The 25,557-nt window shown below is 37.7% G+C and overlaps 1 protein-coding gene across 1 annotated transcript; it reads left to right on the top strand.

Moving 5' to 3' along the window:
* The first annotated feature begins 563 nt into the window (after positions 1 to 563).
* Positions 564 to 21,987, top strand: LOC140238759 (mesenchyme-specific cell surface glycoprotein-like). Its single transcript, XM_072318654.1, has 11 exons — positions 564 to 774; positions 8,466 to 8,675; positions 9,294 to 9,537; positions 10,512 to 10,653; positions 12,435 to 12,564; positions 13,522 to 13,719; positions 15,153 to 15,218; positions 16,085 to 16,365; positions 16,805 to 17,073; positions 18,859 to 18,980; positions 21,887 to 21,987. Exons 1-11 carry the CDS (start codon positions 564 to 566, stop codon positions 21,985 to 21,987), a joined length of 1,974 nt encoding a protein of 657 aa, XP_072174755.1.
* The last annotated feature ends 3,570 nt before the right edge of the window (positions 21,988 to 25,557 follow it).

A 25,557-nucleotide genomic window follows, 5' to 3' on the forward strand; every position in this document is an offset into this window, starting at 1 on the left:
CAGAAGTGGAGTTATTTTTCGCTTCCTCTGTTATGTCTTTCCCCCTTTTTCCATAGTAGATATCGGATTATTTGTCATCTAAAGACGTCACTGCGTTATCCCTGGTAATAACTTTGCAGCCGAGGCTTTTATGGATCACATTTAAAAACGATGGGTATAATTCGCGTGTCAGCCAATAGCACTCCGTCACTCAGCGCGCTCCAAGTCCCGGTAGTGTTGCCAACTCACAGGCCGTTTCCGCTTGGCAACGATCGCCACTGGCTGTAAGGGCAGTAAAGAAAATAAGAGAAGATAAAAACAAGGAAAAAAACTAGGCGTGCGTGGAACGAGGACGTAGGGGAACGGAGCGCGAAATGCGTTTTCTGAATGAAGGAAATAGCGGGACAGGGACGGTCTCTTTTTGAGCCTGTCGTCTGAGCTGGGTAGCAGGCTTTTACATTCCCTCTCGTACGGACTCGCCCCTCTTCAGTTGGGTTTAAAGGCCTTGGTTCAAACCGGCTCGCTCCGGGGATCGTTATCTGGTAAGCTGTATTGAAACGGAAGGAAATTAAGACCTCCAAAACATGGCTGGAAAATCCTTCCTCTTCGGTTGCCTGCTCGCCGTCTTCGTCGACATCTCGCTAGCCGTGCTGTCGATGAAGCCGATTTCGACGATCCACATTCCCTACGACATCGTTCCCGCACAGGGAAGGACCAGGAACCTCTATGGCTTGAATCAGGGCGCGGCGGAGAAAAGCGCCTACGACGCGGATGCCATGGTGGCCTACACCGCGGGTGAGTCGTCATTTTATCCGCTCGAGCTATTTTTTTTTTTAATCTTGGGCCAAACAACATGGAAGACCTTAACCAATTTTTGTGAAACTCTGATAATTCATGCTGTTTCATTTTTTTATTTTCGTAAGATCTCATGGAATATAAGTCAACAAAGAAGGAAGTAACATGAATCTGAGTTAGATATTCGAAACCTCTCAGAATTGTGAATCATTTTAACCGAAGAAAAATAAAATGTTTCAACCAGTATACTTACGTCAAAATGTCCCCCATCTAAGGTAATCATTAATCAGAAAATAGATCTCATTGCAATTAGTTTTTTTTTTGATTGGTAACAGCAATTTGCATATATAGCATTGATCCTATAGCAAAGCTGGTCATGAATATAATCATATAATCCGTTAGAGTGACATGTCACAAGGGGCCTTCACAGCTTACATTTCAGACTAAAATAGAGAGCAGAGGACAGGATGAGGAATAAGATTATATAACGTCATTTGAGAAGAAACGAGCAGTAGCATTTCAATAAACTATAGACACTTTCCAATCACGGCTCTTATTCAGAGGAGATGGTGATAAACTTAATCATATCTGATCAATACAACAACAAAAAAAAAAAAAATCCCTGGATAAACTCAAGTCATAGAGCTTCCAGATCATCTAATGGGACACAATCGCCTTCTACATTGTTCTACGTTCCTACCATGCCTACACCGGCATATTAATCACTTTGTCACTTCCGTTTCACTGAATATCGTCTTATTCTTGAGGAGGTGGAAATTGGCTGTCTTTAACAGCAAACGGACGTCCCGTTTCCTTTCTTTATTAACCAATACTCTAACCGCATCAATCAACCTATTGTTTGTCACACAACCAAGTGAGGCACATTTAGAGCATGAATCATCCATGAACAGTCGCTCTTAGAAAAACAATTGGCTTTCACCATTTCGGGACAATCACTGACAATCGTTCTTATAAAAGTGAAGACAAAACTGCGCTTCTCCGTGTTGTTACCTTGTCGCTAAGACAGTGCTAAACGGTTTTATGATTTGACTGGACGTTCAGGCTAAGTTCTTTTTTTTTTTAGGGGGGGGGGTTAAGAAAGTAGACAGAAGGTACAGCTTTAAGCCAACTATAAAGTAAGAAAAAAATTGACGAAAGAATACATCAGAAGAAACAATCCATTTAAAAGTAGTTGGGGTATCGTTTTAATTCTCTAGAAATCTTTCGTATCCTAAAAGACCCCCCCCCCCAAAAAAAAAGGAAAAAGAAAAAGAAAAGAGATCATCTCGGTAAAACACAGACATACACACACACACACGCACACACACACACCAAAAAGAATTACACACAGCCTCGCTATAGCCCGTTGAATTATGTTCATAAAATACGTTACTCTCAAAACATTATTTTTTAAATGTATATAGGGTGACACGATAAAGCTTCATCAACAACACCTACTCGTACCTTACATGTCAATTTTCTCGCTCTATCTTAATCCTTTTCTGCATGTTCCGAAACAGGTGAAGGTATATCAATTATACAATCAAGACACAACCTAAATGACATGGATCCTGTGTTTCGTAGACTTGTAATGTCAAACCTCATGCTGTTGATAAAATTGTAAACCAAGAGGCACGTTTTGGGTCCATCCTACACGTTCCATATAGGGCAATCAATAAAATTTGGAGCTGGCACAGGTGCAATGTAGTGTTTTCCTTCTCGTAAGAGGGGTAAAACAAGATTACCAATTTCCTGAACACTTTTAAAGACGATGGAAGGATGCAGAATGGGAAATAAAGGTTCCGTAACCGCTTTCACAACTTGCACTGCGGTCGCAGATTGAACCACCGAGTCTCCTTAATCATTAAGTAATTTTCTGAGTGGCCAGAAGTTAATTAGCAGAGTTCCAACGTTTCCGACCGAAATTATACATAATAATAATCAACTGTTCACCTGCACCTCGGTGAGAAATATTTTGTTATGCCTTGCTTATCAGCGATACATGTGATCTTACTTTTGTATAAACCTTTGTATAAGTCATCCCTCCCTCCTATTCTCCTTCCGATGTATATTATAATAATAAGTATGTACGGGGGCTGCACGCAAATCAAGCCACGCTTATGCTGTAGCCCCACTGTATTATTCATTGTTTTGTTGTACATTTTGCTGTAGATTGCTGTGCAAAGGCAATGAAGGAAAACATTCTGTGAACAACTTATACTTATGCTTGTACATGAATGTGCATGTGCAATGATGATACAGAAACCAATAAATCAAATCAAATCAAATCAAATTTGTATTTACTTTTTCTGAGGGAGATATTTATGTTTTTGCTTTTTAGCTGGAGGGGTGGACTAGTGAGAGTGTGAGTGTGTGTGTGTGTGTGTGTGTGTGTGTGTGTGTAGAGGGGGGGGGGGAGCTACAGAGAGACAAGGATGTGAATGATGACTACGATCCATTTGAACCAAATTTTAAACCTTGACTATCATTTATATCATAAGTAGCTGCTACCGAGGAATAAATGTTTGCGACCAAACCACTACGGGATCGACGGCTTCAAGCAATGTTACGGGATCCTCCATTTCCATTCCCATCCTTATTTAATTTGTACTATGAATATGTATATATACCTTAAACAAGACAATTATGTCGTTACGCATGACCACACGTTTTGTTACATTACGGTTTTGAAATCATTACAAATATGTTCAATGCATTGTATATAATTTTCCCTATCTATTTAATGGACATGAAAATGAAGGTGGATTGAAAAGTATCCTCCAAAGAACTAGGTAACAGCAATTAGATGCCTTGCCAAGGGCACAAATTAATGCCAGACTCAATACCGGGACCTCTTTCATAGCACGCAGTGGTTTTTTTCTAACTGAGCTGTTCGTATACGTAGGACGGGAAAATGTTATTTTGGAAACACGATGATCTCTCAATTGTGCACGCGGCGGTAGAGTTCCATTGTCACAACTGTTGAGCAATGTTGTATCGTGACTCATTGCACGAATATTAATAGCTTTAAGGTTCTTTTCCCAAGAGGCGCTTGACTCTTGGGGTGTTTCGGCGAGTGCGGTCATAATAATGATGATGATAATGATAATAATGATATTAATAATGATGCGATGGTTATGATGATGAAAATAATAATAATAATGATAAAAATAATAATAATAACAATAATGATAATAATGATAATAATAATAATGATAATAATGGAGGGCCTCCAAGAACAACAGTGTTTAACCCACTGATGGAGCCACCCTGTGAAAATAAAACATATAAATAAATAAATAAATAAATAATGGATTCTTGTAATGGGCCGTGTCTGTCACACAGTGGCACTCCTGGCGCAGAAAGGTAAGACCTCCTCCCACATTGCTTCATTCAGGAAAAGATCCAAAGAAAACACACAGTTACTGGAACAGAAAAGTTCTGAGTTCTTTCTTGAACTGAGGAAATGAGGTCTCTATTCTCAGTTTCACAGGCAATGAGTTCCATATCCGTGTCGATGGTACGTGGACGCAAAAAAAAAATGGATCCTAAACAGAGAATTTGACAACTTTACGTGCGTGTATGTGTGTGTGTGGGGGGGGGGGGAGGGGGTCCTAGTGTCCTCATGAATTTTCAACGTGTGAATGATAATAAAATGCACATGATTATACACATAAACACCCATGTTCGCATGATGTCATGCATTAATCAAATTGTGACTGCACAGAAGCGCGCGCGTTTGTTGTCACTTTCGAAAGTATGCCGTGTAACCAACAACGGCGAGTGGTTCTATTCATAGATACCGGTCATTGTTCCTCAATTTACTCTTACTGATATAACACTGAAATGGCAAATACAACTATTTTTCTTCCTGTTCGTGAGGAGGGAAGATCATGAAAAAAAAAAGAAACTACGAAAATATAACGAAATTAATAGATCACTTCCTCTTCACCAGAATTAACAAAGGGGGCAGCGTGATCTGGAATCCTTCTTTTGCTTTCTTGTCAATACCCTGTCAAAACAAAAACAATTTTTTTTAAAACTTTGTTTTTGTTTTGTTTGTTGTTGTTCCTTGATTATGTTGCCGGTGCAGTTCTTTTGATTATTTTGATGTGTTCTTACCTTCGTTTTTCCTTTCTTTCTGAAATATTTTTTTGAGCTTGGATTTATACCCGGAGTTGACATCTTTCTCTCTCTCTTTCTCTCTCTCTCTCTTGTTTTCTTTCTTTCTTTCTTTCTTTTTTGTAAAGGGACTGCACGAGTCTGAGGATTGTTTTAGGTTTAAAAGATTTTAAGGGGCAATCATTTGACTATATACCCGTCTCCAAATTGTGCATTATTATGCATGGCGGGATCCTGGAATGTTACGTTCAATTGCAAGAGAGAAATCAAAATGTCTGTGGTGTGGGCGGGGGTGGGGGAGGGGGGGGGGGTAAAGAAACAGAAAGACAGAGAGAAGAGGAGAAAGAGAGGTAGAGGTAGAGATTGAAAGAGAGAGGGGGGAGGAAAGGATTAGGAGGGAGTAAGTGACTATGGTAAGTAATTAGACTGTAGAAGTTCCTGTGGGGAAATTCTCTACACTTATTAGAAGACACTTTTTTTCATTCCATGATGGCAATAATATTCTCTTGTAATACCCCCACCCCACCCCCAGCGCAATCCCCATCTACTCTTCCACACCCCTTAACCTCCTCCCTTCCTTCCCCTTCTTTCAGGAGCGAACCTATGCTATCTATGAATTCCGTAGAGGATAAGATGACAAAAGTGATCTCTCATCTCGTGGCAATTGTTTGCCTTATCGGAGAAGGAAACCGATCTTATTATTGCGCTCTTTTTTGCTTCTACATGAACAGGAACAGGGATAGAAAATACAATGTTAATATATATATATATATATATATATATATATATATATATATATATGTTAACAAAATGAATAAATCAATCTAATTCAAATCAAATCAAATCAAAAATATTGGGTGCAGATTTATTTCCAGTGACCACTGCGTTATACGTTGTAAAGATGTTATCCAAAACAATTACTACAATCCTTTTGATTACTTTTTACTCCTCCTTTTGAATTTCCCTGACCGAGGTAAAAAGCTGTCTTCGATAAAATGCATGCAGATATGTAGGTGGTCTGAACTTCGTAAGGATTCATTCAAGCGTGTGCATGCGCAAGTTCCAGTGTGATAATGTTGGCCCATGCATTAATCTTTGAGTAGTGAATCAACTTTTCATTTTTCATTGGTCTTACTTCTGACCCCTCTCCAGTAACCGATGCCGCTTGTTTATTTGTTATCACAAAATATATACTTTTTCTTAAGATTTTAACACCGTTGCCATGGTTACGCCTATAAGCTGTACATTTGACGTCAGCAGATCATCCATTCTAATAACAATAATTTATTAGTCTAACCATATCCATCTTAGTACCACGCTGAGAGCACAAGTCACTGTCATTGTTCTAAAATTCCCTCTATAGTAAGAATTTGCTGCAATGACTGAAGTACAGTCATCTGTTGAGCAATCGTACGAATGTATGTCACAGAACCGCCTAAAGAAACTTACGCCAATTATTTTCTCTCGGGGTTACGCCATCCGCTCCGCAGTGAGTCAGTCTTGGCACAGACTAGTGTAAAAAAAAAAAAAAAAATCATCTGATAATTTCGCCATTAAACATGGACGTCTCTCTTGAGCAAACAGTGGCTCTAGGCTTTGGAGAGCAAAAACTTCATGATTTAGGGACTATGACGCAATAAAGCTAAGCAACTTTCTTACACATCGTGTTGTCGAAAACATATAAAGTTGAGCTTAGTTAAGATGTAAATGATAAATCACGTAAATGAAACTAAATGGGAAAAGTTTAATAGGAATTAAATCTTCATCATAGTTTTGATAAAGTTGATTATTTCAAACCAGAAAGGCCGGCTGATGCTTTTTATATTTTAAGTGGCTACTAACTCTTCGAAATGAAATTTGTTCGAAAGACGAATTGATTCATTCTACATAACTGCTGTAAGTCAAAATAGTTCAAAAGTATCTTGACAAGTGCTATAATCTTATGCACTGACATGTATTTTGTGGATGATTACTTGCAAAAAAAAAATAAATAAAAGAACAGAAAAGAAAAGTATACCACGCACTCCTCTTAACGTTCTCGCTGATTAGCTGATTCATTCGTAACTATTATCCAATCACAGGAAAGAGATGTCATTGGTCATAATATCGTTGTTTCACACATCAAATCGTGGACTGCGTTTAAATCGAGACCCTTAATGAGAAGATTTGACCATATTCAGTCTTCTTTTGATTTTAGGTTCACATTCAGATCTAAGCTGTACTATGTGTGAGGTCGAGTAAAGTGAACATCCCCTGATCATGGTATTTCTGTGCATATAAGTAAATGTAGGCTACAGCGCCACCGCACCTGAACGACGGGAGAAGTGTATATCTCACACGAGAGCATCATTCTGAATGCGTTACAGATACGCAGTTAGGAGCCCGGATGTTGTGGCGGTATCTCGGCGTACAGTTGGCAGTTTCTTGCTGAACTAATCAAAAACGTACACGGACGAACGGGTTCAAATTGATTTTGACGTCAGTTTGTACACTGACACACGAGATAGGCAACTCGTGCGACCGTGTGAACATGATAGACGTACACTGATCATTCGTAGAGTTCGTCAAGTGTATGTGATGTAGATTCAACAAAAAGGGACTGACGCATACATACGTTTGAATGGTAATGTGACGTATAGTTTATTTATTCATTTATTTATTCATGTTTTCTTTAAAAGCAGGGTTGTCCCGTTCAGAGCCCCAATGGCCTGCTTTGCAAGGGAGCCCTGCATCACATACAAAGGTTACAAAATCAAACACGAATTACAACTCGTATAGTTCACCTTAGGTACAGAAAAAACACCGTCTACAATGTTAGAATTTTACGCCTTAACATTTTCGTCAGCTAATGTTAAGTGTCATTATGGCATAAACATTTATAGTTTTACTTACCAGTCAAGGGAGAATACATTGTGAGGTTTAAATCTTGGCATGTCTAATGGAAATGGGAATGCCTAATTCAATGTCTTATTCCAACAAGTTACAAGTGCGTTGCTCAAAACAACATTCCTTAAGTGCTAATCATCTCTCTCTCTTTCTTTTCCTCCCCTCTCTCTTTCTATCTGCCTCAATCGTTTTCTATCTATCTTTCTCTCTCCCCTTCTCTCTTTCTGTCCATTTATATATATCTCTCTTTCTGTTAATCTGACTGCCTTGATTTCTTCGTTCTTATCTCTATACATCCGCTTTCTCTATCAATATTAATTTCCTTATTCTCTGTAATACTTTGCCTTCGTCTTCTACCTCTATCCATCAATCGTTCTCTCACCCTTCCTCTTCGTCTGAATACAATCAATGAGTCAAAGAATATATGAATATATAAATATGTTAATATATGAATATATAAATGATAAATGTGTTAATATATGAATATATAAATGATAAATGTGTTAATATATGAATATATAAATGATAAATGTGTTAACATATGAATATATAAATGATAAATGTGTTAATATATGAATATATAAATATATAAACGTATGAATTAAGAACTGTACAAATACCCGTATTTCTTTAGGTCATCTATCTAGGAATCTATCTTATCTCTTTTTCTCTCTGGCTAACAGGCCGGCGCTATTTGCACGTCGTCAACTTCACCGACGTTTTTGCGCCGAAGATTGAGAGCTCATACCGCCTAACGGCTCCCGTTCTCGACATCGCCGAGTGCGGCAATCTCGTGGCGTTCACCAGCCGAGATCGAGTCCATGTGACGAACCCGGGCATGATTCACATCTACACGAAGACACCAGTGTTCGACTCGTTGTGCAATCTCACGGGTATGTGTTTTATGGCTCCAACGACGTTTTTACTTTGACCTACATGCTCTCTAGAAATATGATTTCGCCTGTAGAACTCCTGTCGTTAAAGTTATCGTGATCACAGGGTGGTATCTGAAAGATAATTAGCAACTACAATGCCATGTTGGTCCAACATGAGTTCTTACTGTTACTCACGTAAAGACACAAAAGTTCCGTGCCATTTTACAGCTTAGTCGAGATAAACGAGAGATGCTTAGGCCAAAGAGAATTTGCTCTTCCTAAATTGATATCCTGATTGCAATCATAGTTGTTTCATCCATTTCAGATATCAGCAAATACCAGTGAATTTTGTCCAGAATAAAGTGCATTTCTTAAAAAGACATATGGTAATGTCATTGCTTTGGTTGTTTCTTTCAATCTCCTTGATCATTTGTTGATAGAGGGGTGATATTCATACCCGTATAATAACCAGTTGTACGGAAGACACCGCTATCGTTCGTAACACAAAAGATGATGAACACTATTCGTTCTTGTATAACCTTTCAACTTTATAGTGGCAAACATCATTCTTGTCAGGAGGTTGTCTTACATAATCAGACTAAGTACGGGATAACGTTTTCTTTCTCCACTGATTAGTGGGCAGCAACCCGAAGAGTCTTCGGTTTAATCCCGCCTGTGACACCATCGTCGTCGCCAACGAAGGTCCCGCTGCCGAGAACCCCGAAACCGAGATGTTCGTCAACCCCGAGGGCACGATCAGCGTCGTCCGCGTCAACCACACCTGGGTGAATCCATCGATGTCGCAGTGCCAGTCGCCGTTGTTGACTTACGGGTCCGACGTCCGAACCATCGACTTCACTCTGTTCAACAACCCACAGTTGTGAGTGAAAGGACGCCCTCACATGTTTTTCCAGCAAGGAGTAACAATCCCCAACCCCATCAAAAACAAACAACAAACAAGCACAACAACAAAAACAACAGAACTACATTCAAGTTGACCAATGACAGAGACGATCTTGTTGAGACGATGTCAAAGCATTGATAACCTTAGCACTTTATCATTTCGAATCATGGGTGTTGGACATAATTGTTCGTTCTTTACAACAGAAGTCATAATTTGTTAAAATATAATAAACCTATCGCATTAAACATTATATATGTTAATTCCATCATGCAGAACCGTCTTTATACATGAAATATATTTTCCTATTGGAGAACATAATGAAAGATTCCACTATTATGCGTTTCTATTTACAGCTGAGTGGTATTATCGTCATTATACTCATTCTTATCATTTTATTTTGGTCAACAGAAAAATCGCTGTACAGTGTATGAGTCTTTTTTATTTTCATAGGGGAGGGTCGAAGGGGGCTTGTACGAAGTTGTTGATAAAATGTAATTGAGAACTGTCAACGCGTACTTCTGTACGTGAGTTTAGACTAAATCATGAACGAAAATTACGTATTATGCAATATCATTACTCCACTATCCTATTCAAAGTTGAGAAGATTATGGTTCATTAGACATACCCATGATTATGAAACTGAGATCAATGATACCAATCCTTGCTATTGAATGTTTAAAAGAAGAAAAAAAATATTCAAGATAGGTAGTGTATGCATAGTGTAATGGGATACACCTTCTGCTCCCATTAACATCTGGAGACACAGAAACGAAAAAATCAGCATTTTTTTTTTTTTGGGGGGGGGGGGGTGTGTACTGCGGCCTACAGAAAGCAGACGAACACTCCTGTCAAACACTCAAAAAGTCATTCACTCATGACGTCACAATGCGCATGTGGTTATTTCAGCCATATTTCTTGTTTTAATAATATCCGCTATGACCCTTTTCCAGCGCGGCCGATTTGGAGAGCAGACTCATCCGTCATCCATACAAAGGTCAAATGGACGGGGGTGAACACACTTTCTCGATGAACGTGGAACCAGAGTACGTGACCATTGACCCCTACCTGCCTATTGCTTACGTCACCCTACAGGTGAGAATGAATAGACCCGTCTATCGACATGATTATACTGTTCTGATTTTACACATGATTTATCATCATAGAAAGATGTTCTTAAGTAGATGCAAAGCTTTCGAAATGAATATAACCGACATGGCAATATCAAATATTCCAAGTAGGACTTCCGATTCCGTGTAGCTTGTGGTAAACACTAAGCTAATGATGTCTCCCCACTAATTCCCATTAACATGAACCAAAGGATATAGTCATGATAGTAATGGAAATTGTGGAATTTTGGTAATATATTGTGATTCCCTGCCATGTTTAATCATATCATATGAGATGTGATAAGAGACATCGGGCAATGTTCAGTAATATCGAATCTTTCAAAGATGAAAAGTTATCTTCCTGAACATACTCTTTTTATGCTTTACAATTCTTTAATCCTACCATATATTATGTATTGTAATCTAGTGTGGGCTACAAGTTCAAAAACTAAACTCAACCCTATTTATTTACTACAAAAGAAAGCCATTCGCATCTGTACTGGATCACAATACTTAGCCCACACCAGTTCACTTTTTTATCAGTTAAAAACACTGAATATATTTGATATAAATACATTACATTCTTTGCTTTTTATGTATAAGTATTTGAACAACTTACTTCCAAACATTTTTCACGATTTCTTTAAACTGAATTATACCGTTCATTCATATCCCACTCGTAATTCGCAAAATTTTCATTTAGTAAATCCCAGATTATTAATTGCACAAAAATCTATAAGACACAATGGACCAAATCTTTGGAATACACTCCCAGATTATGTTAAATCGTGTAAAACTTTATATTCTTTCAAGGCTAGATTGAAAACTACATTACTGTCAGATTACAATCTATGAATATAGCATTTGAATATATATATTTCTTTGTATGATCACATTTCTTTTCCTGTAAATTGGATTTAAAACTACAATAAATATACGCAATGTTTCTGTGTCTATCATTTCATTTCATTCTCATTATCTTCAGCATCACCACTATCACTTTCATCTTCATTATCACATTTTTCTTCATCATTAACCTGTCAACATCATCATACATCACCATCATCATCATCATCATATTTCACGTTACTCTTATTCGTACCTATGCACTATACATATGTAAAAAACAATGTATTTACAGTGTTTTATATTTTGTAGTATTTCTCCATTCCGCAAACAATATAATTTTTTGTGTATTATGTAGATAGGTCCCTGGGCTGCCACGTGCTCAAGCTTTTGCTTATAGTGGCAGTCCTTCTTCCGCATAATTTCTCAGATAATTATTTGGAAAATTGGTAATACGATTTATAATTTGTTAATGAAATTAATTTACACATCGATTTTCCTTCTTTGAATCATGTACTTGTAATCTGCTTACTGATATTCCATGTGATATTACGGAAAATAATTTTGATTTATGTATGAAATTGTGTTGGAAGAAAAAATAAATCAAACAAATCAAACAAACAAATCTTTGAGAAAGGAAAAGAAACAGTTTGACATGTCATGCTGTGTATCCAAATAGTGACTTTTTTATCAAACAACTATAAAAAGCGGTGGATGAGTTGAATGCTGCAAGGAAGGCATAAAATGATGTAAGGAATTATTAGTTTTAACCCATAAAAAGCTTGTATTACCCCTTGGATGCAGAATTTCGGTCTTTTGACAAAGTAAATTTAATGTTTTGAAATGAAACAAATCAAGTGATGAAACATAGAGTACACTAGGTGTTTAAATGGAATTTATTCTGCAACGTTTCGATGCCAGGAAAACAATGCCATCGCTGAGATCAACTACGAGAATCTGACGGCGATCATTCACCCGGTCGGAGTCAAGAACTGGACCAATTACGACATCGACGCGAGCTCCCTCGACGCTCAATCTGGTAATTTCAATAGTCAGTATGGAATGAAATCCATCCACATATATTCATTCGAATCCACTCCACCTACAGGTGGGCGAAATAAGTCACGAGCTTGACGCCCACGAGTCACACAGCCCACGAGTCATGCTGCCCACGAGTCATACAGGCCACGAGTTATACAGTTCATGACTATATACAGTCCACGAGGTAGGCACTATAGGCAGAAAAGACTCACGACTCTCGACGTTACATCATGGGGCATAATGTACGTAGTATGAAGCTTATGGTCCCTTTCGCTTAGTGTCACACACTCATCGCATTAGCCTGTTTAACTTGTTATCTAGCTCGTGGGCAGTATGACTCGTAGGTGCAAGACTCATTTTTCATTATCTAGCTCATGGACCATGTGACTCGTGGATGTCGAGCTCGTGTGATGGCCCCGTTAAGGTTGACCGTAACAAAATAAGTAAAATCGAGCTATTGGAGGGATTGGTAGCAGTTTCATAAAAACGGACATAAGTAAAGAGACACGAGAAATGAAACGGGAAATAGATTTGTAGCTGTTACTTCAGCATTATTTCTTTTTCTGATGTCTTATTTTCTGTAAACTCTTCTTTTCCATATTCCCAACCCGAGAAATTGAGAAAAAAATCGAGCATTCTAAAAATGAGCACTACTGTTTATTGTGACTGATCAACAGTGCCCAGACACTACACGATGATTTTTTGGAGTGTGTTATGGTACATTATGTCTATACCTTTGTATACAACTATGTACAGTTTTCGACCATGTACCGAATGCTCGAGAAACTGTAATGTATTTACCATGAATGATTATTAAATTACGCCACGTTTCGGCTTGTGACCTGCCTATATTTCATTCCACATTATTGTAATATCTTGCTAAATGAGAGTTAGGAATATTCAGGTCTAACCATAAGAAGGAACTTCACAATTTATCAAACTGACCCTTGTCAACGCCCCACTTCAGGCGAGCGCCGGGCGCTGACCTACCGACGTTACCCGATCGAGAGTCTCCTACAGCCCGACGCCGTGGAACTGTTTGACGCCAACGGCGAGATTTTCCTGGTTACGGCCAATGAGGGCGCCCCAATCAATTATATGTGCGAGAGCTGCGAGATAGAAACCGAATACTTCGAATACGAGGAAGCACAGGAGCTTGCCGCGGGTGAGTGTGCAAAATATTTGGAATTTGAGATTTGAGATTTAATTGTTGAGACTTTGAGGATTAACATATAAAATATGATGTTTCAAATTTGAGATTCAGGGTTCCAGATTTGTGATTCAAAATTTGAGGTTCGTGGTTTGAGATTTGGGATTGAGAATTTGAGATTGGTTTGATGTTAAGATTTCAGATTCTTAATTTTGATGGGTGAGCTTTAAATCTTGTCGATCGATGTCCATTCTTATTTTGTATTCTATATATATATAATTATATATCCTCACTTCACGTATAACTGCATGAACTTTTTAGTATTTAGGAAGTGAAAACAAGTATCCACCATTATAGAGATATAAATAGATTCTGATAATATGTTTCTCCTCAATGTATGGGTACTATCGATGACGTAATACACGAGAAGCTCGTGAGTGGTGTCAATAAAAGATGCAGGGTCGCTGACAAGATAAAAAAAATCACCCATTCAATGTTCATTATTCTTTATTGGTTTGATTAAACCCTTTCCGTGTCGGGAAATTTGGACAGTGCGTCCGATGCCACGGTCGGAGTTTCCTTTTCCAATCAGCTCTCGATGCATACAAAGGGTTAGACTTGATTTCAATTTTTGTGTATACACATTGTTGTTCTTTTCCAGCGCGTAGTACATAAACGTAGTGCATAAACAATTATGTTTACTGGACCCAGATACTGGAATGACCTCCCTCAAGATATTACTTCTTCCTTATCTTTATTCACCTTCAAACGCAAACTAAAACGGCTATTAGTGGATTCACACTACCCGGCTCTTAGCAACATTTTTTTTTTAAAATACCCCCAGTCTTTTGTCTTCGTCCGCAGCTCCAAGTCATTTAACGTTACCGTTATAGCACTTTTTTTTTTTGTAAACGCGGCGAAATATGTACAGTCTCGTTTAAGCGATATTAAAGTACTCATGTGGTTCGATAGTTCGTTCTTAATACTGATTTTGCACTGGTACAATTTAAGTTGGTCGAGATAAACATGTCCGTCCTCCGTATAATTTCACGCCTATAATTTCGGGGAACCTACAGTTTTTACAAGCATCACTGCTTTTATGTAGGCCCCATCATATTTCTGACATTGATTTGTGATATCCTCAGATGATAATGACCATTTATATTTGTGTGTAATGTTTGGTTTTTCTTTTTTTTTTCAACATAAGATATGGTTGTATATATTTTGTACTTTTGTTTTATTGTCAATCATTTTGTTATCCCATCACTGAGAAAGTGGAAATATGAAATAAACTTGAAACTTGAAATAATAACAGAATGGTTAGTATGAATAATTCTTCAGAGTTTGGAGAATGGTTGAAATTTGGCATGTTAAACTTGTGGTATTCACATTTTTTGCAGTTTCGTAAACTTTGTCTGCATACGTTTCTTTGTCTTTCTCTACATCAGACTACCTCCTATCTCAGAACGTTCCTACCCCGGTGCGTCAGGCAATGCTGAACCCCCGCCAGCTGGGTGAGTAGGCCTATAGGGCGTGGTATGTACCAATCGTCTGCAATTTTTCTGAGTCTCATAAACATTCCTTCTCACTGTTTTGTGTTAATTATTATTTTACTTCATATTAGTGACTATAGTCTCTTTATCATAACTTTATTTTGCCATCTCCTGTCATCATGCTTTTCTTACCCTTAATACATCAATTTGCTTGAATTCTTATAATTATGTTTTGTTCTAGTTGGCACAGTATATCCTTCCCAACGAAAAATTAACACCAGAATGCAAGCAACAATGCCCGAAGGCAAGATATTATTGGAGCAGAGGGGTGAAGATGTGCTATGAAAGATTTAACCAAGTAAATTGTAAGATCGCAACATACTGCTGCTCTATATATTTTCAACAAATATGTTGGAAAAAGAACCTACCATCCCGTCATCATCTTGCTTTTATTCAATTAGCTTTGTCCGCCGTGGACAATTTACATAAAAATGACGGCATTTCAGACCCTAGGTGTACTTGTTCCAAAATTCATTATGTCACTGCCGACAACCATGTCGGGATAGCCTGGTGGTAGTGTCGCTGCCCGGAAAGCAGCAGATTGCAGGTTCGATTCTCACTGGTTTATTATTGACCTGTAAATATGAATAAAAGACGATCTTATGGTTGCAAGCAACATACCGATTTTGTAGGAATCTATTCAGATTTGATGCATGCTTTGTTCACAAAAGTCGCCTTCAATAACCACAAAGCTTGCCTGATCTAGCAACAAACAAGGGAATTCCTGCCTAAGGAAGGTGAAAGAAAATCTTCGTTATTCCTAGGCTGTAGGGAAAAAATTAAATAGATTATACAGAAACGGACTATTCTCCTTTTCATCTTTTCAGGCCAGCTTCGCATCAGCATGGTAGACGGATTGCCAGAGCCCGGGGCAGAAAAAATTGACAGACCTCTCTTCTACGGTGGTCGTGGTATCTCCCTTTTCAGAGTTGGCCCATACAGCATGGACCTGGTGTGGGACAGCGGCGACCAGATCTCCAAGGGCATCACCGAACTGTACCCCAACGCCCACAACCACCCGCCCTTCGGTAACCCGGAACTAGTAGAGGGGGCAGTCCGGAAGGCGGATCTCGTCAACCGCCGCTGGGATGCGTGGTCTCCCTTCACGGTATGACGAGATTTGCCGCAATCTTAGTTTTCATTTAGGGCCTATACATCATTTTTGTTTTGTTGCGACTGAAATGTTACGACTGAAATAGCAAAAACAGATAATGAAATAAAGACGACGCACAAACAATAAGAAGAATGTAATGTAACATAAATATGTTTAGCTTTATTTTCTGCCAATAAGCAAACAAACGAACTATAGACGGGAACAAAGAAGAGAGGTAGTTCTATGAAAGAAAGAAGATATGTATTCAGTAGACAAGCCATGTCTTTGTTCATGTGGATTTGTACTGCACATTAAAGCGAAAATGCTGGCAGGTCTCTGACTAGACGTTCACTTAACCAGAGCTGAAATTCATGTCTTTTTGAAGTATATCATCTTACTTTCAAGAAATGATATGAGTAAAAGACGTAATTTACCACCTCGTTGCGTGTTCTAGGGACCTGAATGCCAGTCTCTCGCCGTCGGTCGGTACAATGCTTCACACAAGGTCATCATTGTGGGAATCAACGGGGCGCACGCACTCGGTCTCTTTACCGTACCGCTCTCGGGCAACTCTTCCGATCCCAACTTCGAGTCCGTGTACCGCGACGGCGAAATTCGGGCGATAAACCGCATGACGTACAACAAGCTCTACCAGTCCGACCTCCAGAAATTGCAGAAGATCGACGCGCGAGGCATCGGTGACCTCGATCCGGACTCCATCGTGTAAGTCGTGGTTGGGCAGCGTAGGCTGCACCCTTGAGAATTATTAGTCGTTTTGTTTGTTTGTTTGTTTGTTTTTTGCATCGCGCTCCCCGCTGAAATTTCATACAATGTTTGCACTCCTTTTCTTTCATTATACAAAGTCCGTAGAAGGGTGTGTTTATACCTATTTTTATATATATATATCTGATGAAGCACGCTCTGGGGAATGCTGTTTTACTACAACAAATGCAGCCACCTGAGTCTATTCAAAATCCCTTCCCTGTTATCTTGATATATCATAGTTATCTGGAGATGGAGATGGGGATGGAGATTATATAAGAAATATCTTAATAATCCGACTGAATTTGGAAAAAAAAAGATTTACAGAAAATTTAGGCATCAAGTAACAAATGAAACAAAAAAGGCTAAAGGTGAATATTATCACAAGAAATTTGATGGTGATCGCGGAGATATAAAGTCAACATAGAACGTTATTAACGATGCACTATAGGTGTGAAATAAAAAAAATATGAAAATTGATATTGATGGTGCATCAATTACTAATAAAGATGATATGATTGAAATATTCAATGACAATTTTGTTGACATTGGTTTTAATCTTACAAACATTGTGCAATATTCAAACCATGATTAGAGTTCACAACTGACAAAAAATGATAAAACGGCATATTTTTTCTCCAATAACATGTGAAAAAAATACTGATATTGTGAATGATTCAAAGAGTGGAACCAGCGTAGGATATGATGATATAGCTGTTGATGTCGTGAAAAGAGTGATTCATGTAACCTGTCCCCCTTTATGTTATATATTTAATTTGTGCATTTCGAATGATGTATTTCCGGATCAACTGGAGATTGCAAAGGTAATTCCTGTCAATAACTATTATTCACGTTATGTCTCTAAGAATACATTTTTTAAAGGTCCATTAATATGGAACGAAGTACCGTTTGATTTGAAAATGACACAATTTCATAGAAAAGTTTTAAAAGGAATCGTAAAATCTTACTTTTGAGTCCTTATTCTCAATCGGAATGATTATCTTAATTGCACGTTATGTCTTTTGATTTGTTATTTATTCTGTTCTTTTCTACCCCTCTCTTAAGCTGTCTACTTCTCTATACTCCTGATATTATGTTCGTAATGGTGCTTTCTAGGGGTCAGCGATTCACAAGGCTTATTGCTCTTCTTTGTGACCCCCCCCCCCCCATCCTTATGAATTTATGCATCGGTGTTGTTCTTATTGTTGTTTTTGTGTATGCATGTGTATTTCATTTTATTTTCATATTCATATATCCATTTTAGTTGCTTTCATTGTTTGTTGTTTTTATGTCGAATGGAAAACAAATTTGAACTTGAACTTGATCTAACATTACAAAGACATTGCACAGATCAGCATGAGTCAATGTTATTTTCATTCCTTCATCGTACGGTGACCTTTGCAAGTCCATAATGCGCGCAATTTTTAATGAATAGGCCGCTGAAGAAAAATGAATTAACGAGCAAATAACAGCAAATATTAAATCAGTCAAAACATTGCTCTTAGGTAGAAATTCGTATTTCTACACTGTTCTGACACCCACCCCACCCCCCCCCCCAGAAAAAAAGGAAACACAAACAAACCGACATGTTAACAAAATTATGTAAGATATTCATGGTCTATATAGCAGAAGAGTTTTAACTTTTCAATCAATCTGCAGACGGCAAGAACGAATCTAATGTTGACTGACTATAGCAAAATGTCTGTACCTCAACTATCTTATTGTCCACAATACTTGGTTTCTCAGATACATCCCTCCTGAAAAGACCGTTGGACAGCAGCCACTGGTGATGGTAACTAGCCGAGTCAGCGGAACCATCACACTCTACAGGATCTATGAGATTCCACGTCACCAGCTTCTCTTGCAGAGTAAGTCAAAGTACTAGCACACAACGCCACCTCCACATACACACACACACACACACGCACACGCACACTTTTTTTTTTTGTTTTTCAATGATATTTTATTGATTTCATTCAAATCAATCATAAATCAACCCACTCTGGGTGTAACATGAACATAAAAACGGTACAAATGCCATTCAAAAGACAAATCCATTACCAACTTATACTGCCAATCATCTCCCTTCAAACATAACAACTCGATTATAAATCAATCCTACTGACCATTTCTTCACGAGAAAGTATTGACATGTACACAAAAACAAAAAAACAAACAAAATATATATATCTTTGACTATGGTATACTTATACTGCCAATCATCTCTCTTCAACATAACAACTCGATTATAAATCGAGTATATAAGGGTATATACAAGGGTACATACATAAAAAAGCAAAAAATAAAATCGTTATACAAAACTAGAATGAAATCATTTCATTGAAAATCAAATCCCCATCCCCACCAACCCCGATGCACTCAAACCTATCCCACACCCCCACCACAACCCCAAACACATACATCCACAACCACCACACACATACACCCCAAACACCCACACATATACACACCAACACCAAAAACACACATACACACACACACACCCCACACACAAAACACACCCGAAGCGATACCACCTTCCTTCCTATAAATGAAAACGACTTCCAGATGTAGATTGATACGTACAACATACAAGCGTGTAATGGCCGTATGCAGAAAAGCATCGTCCGCCCGCACCCAAATACCGCTCCAAATACCCATTCAAATTCACCAAACAAAACTCATCAAACTCCTAGCTGCGGACAAAATCCTATAACTTTTACACCACCAAAAACTTATCCCTCCCCGCGCGCGGCCAATGACACATTATATTGCCTTCACCACTGATAACTACACTGTACTAATAAAAAGAAAAAGAAAACAAAACAGAAACATTTCCCATTTCAGCAAATGTAATCCCAACTTATTTCTTTTTATAGCAATTTCTTTTTCTTCATCCCGAAAACTTATTATTCTTTTACAAATTTCCTCCAAAGTAGGAATTTTTCACTCCGACCTAGATCTGAAAATGATATATTTCAAAATAAAAATTATTGTATTATAAAATTTTACGTTTGGATCCCTTCCCGTAACACCAAAATGAACATCTCTCCACTCTATATTTCGAAGATCTGCCATCTCTAACCTATCTATCACTTCCTGCCACAAATTCTTAACATACACACAATCCCAAAATAAACGCACACACACACACACACACACACACACACACACACACACACACACGGAAAGCTTTTTCACGACCCTCATTTGTGTATAATTTTTGGAGAAAAGAATAATGTCACAAGAGGGTGGTGTCATTTGCTTGGGACGGCGGTAGTCCCATAAGATTTAAGGAAGGAAATTTGCTTTCTTATGCTTCATGGCAATGCAAATGATTAACTCAAACCTTATTTCTGTTGTGTTATTCCATCAATTTATCATACTGTGTGAATTCTTTATAGACAAGACTGATTTATGCGAATACGACTTGAAATAGTACACTTTTTTTTTTCAAAGAGCTAAATCGAACTTATTTAAAAAGAAGTAGGCCCCAATGTTTCTCTCAATATGCACTCTCAATCTTCATTGAGAAATCCTCTTGTCGAAATCTAAAACAAGTTAGCAAAGCGAAACCGAAACAAAGACATAGAAAAAGAATTTCAGAAGATAAAGTGTCTAGGACTATATGACATCGAGGATCAAGACTGCTGATTTACTTTACTAATATTCTATTCAACTGACCAATGACGTCAGAAGATGGATGATTCTTCAATGTCGTTAATCTTTAGCAGCATTCGATTATTGAACTGCATTGATTTTCTGTATTTGACAAGTTGGAGGTGAGAAACGCCTCATCATTATTGAAATCAATCAATAGCTGATTCTCAAGCGCCACATCAAACTGGTTGCTGCAATGCAAAGAAACTGTCCAATCTTCCATACGTCAAACAGTCCCCTGGGTATAGTCTCCGAAGAAGTACATGCGTCATTCATGTTGATTTATATTTATAATGAGGTCTTCTTTAACCAGGGTAGACTCTTCAGTGTTGCCACTTTACTGCTCTACCAGAGAGCACTGCAATTATAATTACCCTAGCGTTGCCAGGTACCCATGTACACACCTGGGTCGAGAGGGACGTGGTGGGTAAAGACATCTTGTCCAAGAATGTAAGCACCCATAATCGAACCCAGGGCCTCCGATTGGGAGTCGGGGGTCTTATCCACTAGCCCACTGGACAGCGCCCCACGTTTAAAGGGACAGGCCGTGACACTATTTGGCCCGAATTCACGAAGGTGGTACAAATGAAACCATGATTTAAACCATGGACAAAAACCATGGAGCGCCAAGTCTCGCACGGAATATTTCAGTACGAAATTGGTCATTTCGTCGACAAAATGACCGTTTTGTTAAACAAAATTATCATTTCGTGGACGAAATGTTCATTTAGTTACAAAATGTTGTCATTTTGTTACAAGATAATCATTTCATCGACGAAATGACTGATTTCGTAACGAAATATTCCATGCGACACTTGGCACTCCATGGTTTTTGTCCATGGTTTAAACCATGGTTTCATTTGTACCACCTTCGTGAATTCGGGCCTTTGTGTTTGGGAAAGTGGAAACACGTCTAAGATAATTCCTTTTGGTCATGTTAACAACTTCGACAGACACTGTTAACTGTGCATATCTTTTTTAATGGTAATATTGTGTATTACAGTACGAAAGACATACAACAAAATTTGTCATCGCTCATTCGTTCCCTCATATCATTTAGATGAAATCATTATCTAATCTAATCATCTGTCTCTTTTCGTATTTTCCACTGCAGAGACTCCCCTGGATGGCGGAGCCATCGGAACGACGCCCTCAACGTTTGTGTCCCTCCTAATCGCATGCATCGCCACACTCTTTGTCGCACTGCGTCATTAAAAGCATGCAGCTATAGAGTCTAATCTCAAACAAGTGTCAAGACATCAATACCAATGACGTACATGGCTCTTACAGTGATCATACACGATCGATCAATCACCGAGGACATGTATTCATAGAATCTGAACTAAGGACAGACAAAAACACATGTACTGATTATCTTAAACAAAATTCTTGATGTCGATACGCTTGAAGGATATCTCATGCCTATTCCTATCTCTGACCGTCTATCTATCTTATATCTATCTATCTCTCAATCTATCAATCTATCTATCCATCTATCTATCTATCTATCTATCTGACTGTCTATCTATCTATCAGTCTGTCTATGTAACTTTATATCTGTCTATCGATTGATCTATTTTTCTTTCATTTTTTTTTCTTCCTGTCTTTCTGTCCGTTGTCTTTTGATAGATCACCTGGGTGTACGAGACATAATGTCTTTATGTTATAACACAGGGTGGACTTTCAGATTCACTTGCCATTGCAGATGTTGTGGAAAGCAGTAATTTGTGCGAACTGCCATAATCTTGTAGAACCACGCAAATCAAAGCGTAGCTAGTGTACATTATGATGATTCTGACTTGGATTATATCAATGTTTGAAATCTTTTATCTTTTTTAATCAAATCATTGCTTGTAAATATTGCGATAAGACATTCAAATACACGAAATGATCGTTGAACAAAATTATGCTTTTATATCGAATGCCGAATACTCTGTTTTTGTGATGGAAACATGTGCATTGCAAATTGGACGACTTAATCTTCTGGAACCACAAAAAGTGATCATGCATCTGGCCATGCAAAAAATGGAACCGAACCAGCCAAATACGTGACAATTCTGACCAAGTGTCAACGATTTTATAGCATCATTTGCTTGTTATGATGCAGTGTATGTAAAAATTTTGCGAATAAAATTGGTTTTTCATTTTGCTTTCACTGCTGATTTGCATCTATTTCTTGATTTTCGTATATGCAATAAATCTTGCTACATGTAGAATTAGCAGTTGAGATATCTAAACGAAGAAGATGAAGATCAAATGATGATAATAATAATAATAATAATAATAATAATAATAATAATAATAATAATAACAATAATAATGATAATAATAATGATAGCAATAATAGTAACAATAATAAGTATTATTATTACTATTGTTATTATCATTATTGTTATTATCATCATTTCTTTATTGGTAATAATGATAACAGAAATAGAGAGAGATAGAGAAAGGAATGGTACAGTGTTGGTGGATATGAGAATTGGGCTTTTAACTTTTTGCAAGATACCAAGAAAACACCTATGAAATAGTACAGAGCATACCATTTTAAGAGGAACTCAAAGTGTATTTGATGAAAATCGGGTTTGGAATGACTGAAACATCCAAAAACAGAGTGAAACAAAGCGATCGTAATAAAAGGTGGTTCCCACACTCTGTTTTGGATATCTCAGCCATTTCAAAACCAATTTTCATCAAATAAGTGTTGATTCCTCATGGAATTACATGCTCTTTCATATTTCATAAGAGGTTTCTCATTATCTCACAAAAAAATGTTAGAAACCTGAAATTAGGTCTCAACCAAAACTATACAATCCCTTTAACCAAACACTTTCCACGAAGGTCACAACCACAGCAGTTTTCAAACAAAAGAGCTCAGGCTGTTTCATAAGTTATTAGTAATGGTTGATCTGTGAAATAGTGCATGCTAGAGGGATGATACAGTCTTGGTTGGGATTGGGATTCAGGCTTAAATTTTTGCGAGATAATTAGAAACCATTTTTATGAAATATTGAAGAATATACAATTCTCAGAGGAATTGAAAAAAAAAATGGTTTTGAAATGGCAGAGATATCCAAAACAAGGTAAAACAAATCAGTCTTTACAAAAGATAGGTCCCACAATTTTTTAGGACCACTTCGTTTTTCTGGATATCTCGGCTATGTCGAAACCGATTTTCATCAAACAAACTTCTAATTCCTCTTAGCATTGTATTCTCCTAAATATGCTATAATAGTAGTTTCTAATTATTTCGCAAAAGTTGAAACCTGAAACCTCATTTCAACCAAAACTTGATATCATCCCTTTTAATGAATTAGATGTCAACAAACAACTTGGGGAAATCTGAAAGATATTTGTAGAAACATGAGTAATCCAAGCTTTTGCCTGACGCGACAACATTTAATTACAAGTTTCTTTGTTTTTACACTTAATGATAATCGAGTTACATTTATGGCATGTTTGACAAAGGTTTTTTTTTTGTATATATATTCATATCAAAAGAAGAAGCAGAATGAGGGAATTATTGTTTAAAATGTCATTTTACCACAATGAAATAAGAGAAGACATCACTTTCATCCTTCATCAATTGTTATTGTTTTCCTCTTCGACGATCATGATTTATCAACAACAGAGTATCAGAGTGATGTCGTGATCACAGTTGAAAGACAGCAAAAGAGCGACACACATCAAAAGAGCGAAACGCCCTCTAGATAGGAAGTGGCTTGTATATTTTCAGAACATCGGCATATAGACTGAATTTATCCAGGTCACCTTCCCTCATCGCAAAATGAACGCTAAGATGTTAGCTGTACGAAACTTATTTATTATTTTTCTTAACAAATACTCTTCAGAAGAGTGGAATTTAAACAAAAATGACGACAACAATACACCCTGTGCAGATATTGAAATGCATTTTCATTTTTGCAGACGATGTGGAGCACCTGATATTTCTTATGATTCTCCCATTGAATTTGATAGATAACCAACTTATTGCGTTGCTTGCACATTGCTTTCCTGGGATCTGTCTGTGATAATTCAGCATTAAAAATTACATCATAGATCTCTACATTGCTCTTCAATTTACTTTCTCTTGATACACCATCGAGCTTTTTAATGAATATAATATATTGTGGTCACTTCCGGGGGAAACTTACACTGTACAGTGGACCTTCAAACACGATGAAGCCTAAAAGTCGAGACAACTGTTGAGTTTCTTTGCAACTACACTGTAAAAACATCGGTGTTAGATTTAACACCACGGGTGTTAAATCTAACACCGATCAAACTTCAATAAAGGACCACACCCACAGGTGTTAAAAATGCACTGTGATGGTGTTGAAAAGTGTTCATCTGACACTTCGTGGTGTTAATTTGACACTGTACCTGGTGTTATTTTGACACTGTACTGGTGTTAATTCAAAAATGACACCACATGGTGTTGATTTGATATTTGCTGGTGTTAATATCAATGGTTTAACACCCGTCCAGTTTCAATAAGGGACCACACCAGCTGGTGTTACTTTGGTGTAAATTTATTTTCACATTTTTTTCAAAAATCTAGTATTTTAATGTAAAATTCTTGATCGTCTTGTTTAAGTTAAAAATCAACAAGAAGTGCAGTTACTAAGAAACTCTTCAAAAAACAGTTTAAAGTTTGGAAACGACACCCGTAGGTGTTGATTTAACACCATAAATGAGCACCGAAAATTTAACACCAGCTCGGTGTTCACTGTTTAACACCGGACTTTTTGCAGTGTAGAAGCATTCTGTAATCACACTACTTCG

The sequence above is a fragment of the Diadema setosum genome, chromosome 15 (genome assembly GCF_964275005.1).
Source record: "Diadema setosum chromosome 15, eeDiaSeto1, whole genome shotgun sequence".
NCBI classification, from domain to species: domain Eukaryota; kingdom Metazoa; phylum Echinodermata; class Echinoidea; order Diadematoida; family Diadematidae; genus Diadema; species Diadema setosum.

What these genes read in the sequence shown, in the direction of transcription:
- LOC140238759 (XM_072318654.1), top strand. Translation starts at nt 564, where the DNA reads ATGGCTGGAAAATCCTTCCTCTTCGGTTGCCTGCTCGCCGTCTTCGTC. An exon ending in AGCACAGGAGCTTGCCGCGG is followed by an intron (nt 13,720 to 15,152) that starts GTGAGTGTGCAA and finishes TCTCTACATCAG; the next exon opens with ACTACCTCCTATCTCAGAAC. An exon ending in CTCGATCCGGACTCCATCGT is followed by an intron (nt 17,074 to 18,858) that starts GTAAGTCGTGGT and finishes TTGGTTTCTCAG; the next exon opens with ATACATCCCTCCTGAAAAGA.